The sequence below is a fragment of the Dermacentor silvarum genome, chromosome 1 (genome assembly GCF_013339745.2).
Source record: "Dermacentor silvarum isolate Dsil-2018 chromosome 1, BIME_Dsil_1.4, whole genome shotgun sequence".
In the NCBI taxonomy this organism is placed as follows: domain Eukaryota; kingdom Metazoa; phylum Arthropoda; class Arachnida; order Ixodida; family Ixodidae; genus Dermacentor; species Dermacentor silvarum.
Window position 1 is genome coordinate 333,309,718 of NC_051154.1, and position 7,116 is coordinate 333,316,833.

Genomic DNA, 7,116 nt, shown 5'->3' on the forward strand with positions numbered 1-7,116 from the left:
CCTGGCTTTGACACAAAACATTTCACCAAAATAACAGTCGCAATAAAAACACACAGACTACAATGTACATTAAGTGAAGGCGTACTCAAGCATCATCCTGCTGCCTGCGTGTCGCGCAAATTCGCGCAAATCCACCAGCGGCTCTACACTTGAGAGCCACTAGGGAGGTTAGCTAACGCTTTATGGATTCCAACAAACCAGTGCATGCTCTCACGAAAATTAATTCGTACATGCCGTGCATCCTTGTCAACGTAATATCCTGTCATTCTGGACCACCAATACAGTGGATGCGCATAAGCATAATTAAATGAAAAGGCACCTCGTTAGCATCCTCGTTACCTACGCTTAAGTACCTAATGCCACACGGGTCATGTGGAAATTCTTTCCGTAGTGTTCTCTGTAATACTTCCCAAAAATAAATCCCTTCCAAAAAGTGTAAAAAAATATGATCGATCGTCTCTGGCTGCTTGCAAATTAAACATTGCGATCCCCACGCTAAAAATAATTCCTTTCCCTCCCAGAACGTTTTAACTGTTGCTGTGTGTAATTAAAAAAAGAAAGGTTTTGTTCCTGGCGGCACCTGCATTTTTCTTCACTCATTAAAACAACGCTGCCGCGACCTTCCAATGTACAAGGACCTGTACAAGGGCACCGCGAAAACAATGTCACACAAAGTGCAATACAGTTTTTTTTTCGTTTCATATTGGACAGGTAATCGTTCGAAAACCACGCTGAAAGAAATCTTACACTCGATACCGCCGGAAGCAGAATGATCCATTAGGACACGCGGATATGCAGAAGTAGCAGCTACACGCCCATAAACAATGTTGCACGAGCCAAAAAAGATAAAAAATACACCTTGAAAACTCGACGTCCGTGAAGAAATACAGGAAACCTGCCATTTCCTGATCCGTGATAATGCGCCAAATCCACACGGCCTCACGTATAGGAATGACCAAGCGTTCCATGAAACTAATTATGTACCACGGAGCAAGCAAAAAGAAAAAAAAATTCACGTCCGCGACAGGACTCGAACCTGCAATCTCCTGATCCGGAATCAGGCGCCTTATCCATTAGGCCACGCGGACATGCAGCAGTCGCCGCTTCTCCATATCATTAAAGCATTCAAGAAATGAAGGTTTTCCCATTAGCCCATAACATGTTGCACTGAAATTGATAACCGGCGCAACATGTTACGGCGTAATTCTTTGTTTCATGCGGTATCGGTTAAAGTAAGCTTTCGCGGATGCGCGAGAACAATCTGCTTCAGCGACGAAGAAGAAGTAGAGAAACATAATCTTATTCACTGATGACTTTTGTCCAAGTCGTTTTCGTTTGTTTATCGCAACTCCTCTGTGGTGGAAGAGTTGCTATAAATGTTTTCTTCCTGCGTTGTCCAGTCTAACCTTTCCCACCTCACAGTCGTCTTCATTTAAGATTACCCCATAATGACGCTGGAGCGATATGGAGGAAAGCCGAAGCTTTCTTGAAACACGGGATATCTTAAGATCTGACAACGTCCACAAAACCGGAGACTAATTACGAGTATTCAGCGCTATTTAATTTGAATGATTCTATGCGCACTACGGATGTACCTTTGCCGGAAATGGCTCGGATGATGATGATGATGATGATTTATTGGCATCCCCTTTGAAACGGGGCGGCGACAAATAGTCACCTAGCCTGCTTGATTTAATCAGGTATACTATACATGTTCTTTATCTTGCATTTTTGTATACCTATCATTATTTTTCTTTTTCAAAAATTTACCTTGTACCGCTGCCTATGATTTTAAGAGATCAGGTCGCATCCATCTTTTCCCTACTTTTTTTCCACCAGTACTCTAATCGTCTCTTGCTGATCTCTACGGCTGATCTGTTTATGTTTCCTTCCACTTTAAACCCAAGCGCTTCTGGGAGTTGCACGTTACCTACGGTTCTCGCTGGGTGGATCCCGTCGCATTCCATTAGGATGTGCTGAGTGGTCTCTGGATCTTTACTGCAGCATACACATGTCTCATCTAATTCCAAATATTTGTTCCGATATGTTTTCGTCCTTAGGCAACCGGCTCGAGCCTCAAATAGCAAGGCACTGCCCTTTGTGTTATCGTACAGATTTTCCCTTCTAATTTCTTTCTTCTCATTCTTGTAAATCTCCATTGTCCTTTTCGTTTCCATTCTTTGCATCCAATTCACGGTCTCTATTTCTCTCACTTTCTTTCTGATGACCCCTGGTTGTCTATTTACAGTTTCGATTATCCTGTACTTGGTTGCCAACTTCCTTGACCTCTTCCTCCATTCTGTGTCCACGCTTTTCATGTAGAGATACTTGTGCACTTTAGCTGCCCATTTATTTTCGGTGCACGACGATACAGCGCCATCTAGGGAATGGCAATTGTAGCTTGGTGAAACTTATTTTTTTTTCGGGTATTAATGTATTATCAAAATATTGGGTCTGCTTTCACCTGCTGAAGGAGTCGTAATTTTGTTTTAGAAGACGTCGGTGATAGCTAGCGCCATCTACGAAACCGCGGTGAAAGCACGTCTTTGCCAGTCGTAGGCGTCGTAGGCGTCAGCTGGCGCCATCTACGGAACCGCGGTGAAAGCACGTGTTTGTCAGTCCAGCGCTTTGGTCAGTCTCTCCGCTCACGTGCGCTCCGCGGATCGGGTGTTTACGCAAGTGTTATCATGGAGATTAAGGTTGGTGCAAGGTTTGTGTCGTACGACGAATTTGATAGGGCTTTGCGGAAGTTGCAGCGGCAGACAAACGCATTGTTCGTCAAAAAGACTACAAAATCAGTAGAGGTTGTCAAAGCACACCTGGCTTCCGGAGCTGTTGGGTTGGACAGAAAATTGAAGTTCGCCAACGCAACATTCACATGCAAGCACAGCGGTAACCATAGAACAAGGGGCACGGGGATACGCCCAAACCAGAGGTAAGTCAGTCTAATAATCGAAGCTGGCTCGTGTATTGTGATTTTTGACAACGTGTGCACAGGAGAACGAAGCCATCTTTTTTTTCTTTTCTTCTTCTAGAACAATGAAGAATGACTGCGCGGCTGGAATTGTGATTGCTGCCAGGCGTGCAAGCCAAGAGCTGGAACTCACCTGTGTTATGCTAGAACACAATCATGAAACCACATCTGATATGTTTGCCTCCTATCCGGAGAGCAGGAAGCTGAATGACAATGAGGCGAAGCTTGTGCATCCACTCCTTGAGATGAACGTGCCACCCAGCCTCATCGTACAGAAGCTCAAGGAAGACACAGGTAACACTATTGTCACATCATTGCTGTACTTATGAGTAAGCCTTGTACCTTCTGTCTCAATTGTTTTACAGGAAAATTAATTATGAGTAAGCCTTGTACTTTCTGTCTCAATTGTTTTACAGGAAAAGTAATCATTGCAAAGGACGTCCAGAACATAAAAACTAGCAAGAGCAGAGGAAATGATGTAGAAAAGCTCACGCAAGTAATCTGCGACCTTCGTGAAAAAGAAAAGGCAACAGTTATTTCAATTACAGATGAAAACAAAGAGCTCCAGGTTCTCTACGTGCAAACAAGACAAATGCACAGGATGTTTAGGGTTTACCCGAGGTTTTAATCCTAGACGCCATGTACCGAACTAACAAGCACAGAATGCCTTTGTTTGTGTTCATGGTTGAAAATGGCGCAGGTGCCAGCCATGTCGTCGCATATGCCTTCGTTGCATCCGAACAACAACATGTTGTCACTAAGCTGCTTGAAACTTTTGTTCATGCAAATTCAGCTGCAGCTCGCACTAATGTTGTCATCGTGGACAAAGACTTCACAGAAATAGCTGCAATACGAGAAACGTTTCACTCAAGACCTGCTGTGCAGCTCTGCCAATTTCATGTGATGAAGGCTTTCCGGGCAGCTTCCGGAAAGTTGGCACATTCGGCCGAAGAAAGGGAGAGATTAGTCGCCAGCTTCAGTGAAATGGTAAATGCCCCAAATCCAGAAAAATTTGAAGAGGCACAGACAGACTATTTACGACACGCCAATGCTCAAGCATGTACTTACTTTGAGAAAAATTGGAGAAACATTCCGAACATGTGGGCAAGACACCTCTGTGACAAGGAGTTCACTGCAGGTGATAACACCACCAACAGAGTTGAATCTCACAACACCAAGATCAAGCAAATTTTGTCATCATCTGACAAATTACACGAGGCACTGAGGGGCGTTGTCAAGCTGTCAAGTGCACTCACGCAAGAAGCTAGACATCGTGCATGTGTCGTGAAAACATCAACATTTTACTCGTATGACGCCTCAAGTAATATTGAAGCCATATGTGCCAAGAAGTTGACTCCTTATGCTTGTTCTACAATTTACAAAGAAGCTGCCAAAGCTAGAAAAGCACCTCCGGAAATACAGCAACTAGAGCCAGCTGTTTATACTGTTTCAAGTGCTTGTGGCACCTGGCATGTAGTTTCAGAGAAAACTTGCACGTGCACATGCACCACCTTTTCTAGGATGGGGCTACTGTGTGGGCACATTCTGGCTGTGTATGAAAGAACTGGTGCTGTGCCTGAACTGTCCAAATTTGTCAAACCACGATGGTTCAAGTTTTATCACCTCAGAGTCATGGCTGCTGACAACAATGCTGAAGAGAATTGTGATGCATCACAAGAAAGCACGGGACCACTAACTATGCCAGTGCCAGCATTTCATAAAATGAACAGAAACCAACTATTCAATCATGCGATGAGGACACTGAATACAATAGCAGATTTCTTTGCCGACTCTCCGCATGAGGTCTTTGCGGCCCGACTTGAAATTCTCGAGAATGTTTATGCAGAATGGCTTACAGAAAAGTCCTCAGGTTCTGCTAGACACGTTGAGCAAACTAAAGCTAACCAGCAAACCAGCAGAGCTGACTCCTCTGTGCTGCCACAAGCCCCTTCCACTCTGCCACAAGCAACTTCAATACTACCACAAGCCCCTTCTACGCTACCACATGAACCTTCCGATCTGTCACAAGCAACTCCAGTGCTACCACAAGCCCCTTCTACACTGCCACAAGAACCTTCCTATTCTGTCACAAGAACCTTCCACTCTGCCACATGAGCCTTCCATTCTGTCACAAGCAACTTCAGTGCTACCACAAGCCCCTTCTACGCTGCCACAAGCCCCCTCCAGCCCCTCACAGCACAGACTTCCACTTGCGAAGCCGAGAGGGCGCCCGAAGTGCACGTCTGTGCAAAGAAGCAAAATGCCAAGGCAACTGTCCGAAATTGCTGCAACACCATTTGTGCAGCTGGCTGAGATTGCTCAACATAAGAGTGAGTTTTTACTTGGCATAAAATGGTTCATGGTGCATACTTATGTGGTGCTTCTTTCAGTTCTCTTGACGGAATTTGTGGGGGAGGCTACTGCCAGCAAGGTGCTAGACCATGGCTACATCATTGATGAGGCCGATGTTGAAGTACAGCCAGAGTTGCTCCCAAGTGGACTTTTGGATTATCGAGTTCAGATGCGGCAACTGCTGCCGTACTTTTCGGGCGATGCCTGGCTGCTACTTACATCTGCAGGTAATTTTGAAAATGCAAGTAAAGCGTGCTGCCTCTCCTAGCAAACATATTGTAATACCATTTCCCTTACGGTCCAGCAAAAATTTGTCCCATTGTCATTTCAGTTTGTACCAAGAAGAAAAACGAACTGTGGTTATGCCATACCTGCAAAGAAAAGGACAGTGGCGAGATCAAAATGATTTGCTGTGACCACTGCCTGCAATGCTTTCACTGGTATGAATTAGATATGCTGTTGCCTAAATGGCATGGATTTAACATTCCCACTCCTTATGTGCAGGACTTGTGCTGCAGTCAAGCAAGCAGATGCAAAGAAGAAGTTGTGGTTCTGCAGGCCCTGCAGCGACAACGGCAGAATTTAGTGTAAAGGCATAATAAAATTTGTAATGCTGAAAGCTACCAAATTGTGGCAGCTTTGTTGTGAACCAGTGTCTCTTATTTTAGTGGTTGCTTTTGTGCAGTGCACCCGAAAAAGTTCATCAAAACTTTCCCACAAGTTTGCTAGTTTCAAATGCAATCAAACCAAACACATCAAATTATTTGGCGCGGTAAATGTTATACCACATCAAATAACTTTCGCAAGGGAAGGTTGAATGTGGTTCATTCTGGATTTCCTGCATACCAAGGTCGCTACGCCAAAAACAACTTGGTGTTAGAACGAAATATTACTGAAGCTCCCGGATTATCTCGGAATTTCCGGCGAGTGTACGTTTCAATTGGCGAACTACTGTACCGCTGAAATGACGCCCGTCCAGGCAGGTTACCGGCACGCCACTTGCGGGCCGCCGTTCGACGGCGGTTTTGCTCGCGAACGGCGAGGTATCCTTGCCGTAGAGAGGATCGGACTGGGACCCATTTGGCCGGCAGCCGTACTATAAATAGGTGTTCTGTGGCTGTACAGCGAAATGGCCAATCAGCGACCGCGGAGTGACCACACTCTGGCACCGACGGCAGCCTCGCAGCCGCTGATTGCTCTGCGGCGCCGATATCGTCGCTCCTTCTCCAGTTCACATCAAAGCTAAAGCTGACGGCGCTTCGGAATGAATCACCGACGCTCACAAACTGCAATATTTTCTAACCGTTGTTGTCACTTTTCACAATAATTATATACACATCGAAGAAAGCACGCTGACATTAGCGGCGCCGTCGGCTGCGATGCGAGCAAAGCCGAACCGGTCGTGTGCCATCGGATGCCGTGAATAGCTGTGCTCGGCTAGTATCGGAGCTCGCGTTCGTGCTTAACGTTTGACAGTAGTTATAGTTCTTCCTAAAATGTACAATTTACGCATCACTTTCTCTAACAGAAAATTATTATTGCGATAGCAATTATATGGACACTTCAACCGGATTTCTGCCGTCGCCGTCGCCGTGAGGTTCCCTATAGATAAAATCTTCGCCGCGCGCCGTATGCCCGAGCGGAAGCGTGCGGGGACGCGCGGTATCACGAAGAGCGAACGCACTCAATCACCCACGCGCAAGCAAGGAAGCGGGAAGCCAGCGCCGGAGGGAGCGCGGGAGGGGGGGCGCACTTCTACTCTGCCAACAACCGCGCTCGTCGCTCGCTCG

General features: G+C 45.9%; 1 protein-coding gene and 1 non-coding gene across 2 annotated transcripts; one reads left to right on the top strand and one right to left on the bottom strand.

Annotated features, from left to right (window-relative positions):
• Window positions 1-1,015: 1,015 nt before the first annotated feature.
• Trnar-ccg (transfer RNA arginine (anticodon CCG)) lies at window positions 1,016-1,088 on the bottom strand. Its single transcript has one exon. It is a non-coding gene; the product is annotated as a tRNA-Arg (tRNA).
• A 1,341-nt stretch (window positions 1,089-2,429) lies between these two features.
• On the top strand, window positions 2,430-5,912 carry LOC125943264 (uncharacterized). Its single transcript, XM_049662128.1, is given in 8 exon segments — window positions 2,430-2,935; window positions 3,036-3,268; window positions 3,391-3,582; window positions 3,585-4,943; window positions 5,071-5,304; window positions 5,365-5,553; window positions 5,658-5,766; window positions 5,831-5,912. Coding segments are annotated over 8 exon segments (2,646 nt in total). The 5' UTR covers window positions 2,430-2,687.
• The last annotated feature ends 1,204 nt before the right edge of the window (window positions 5,913-7,116 follow it).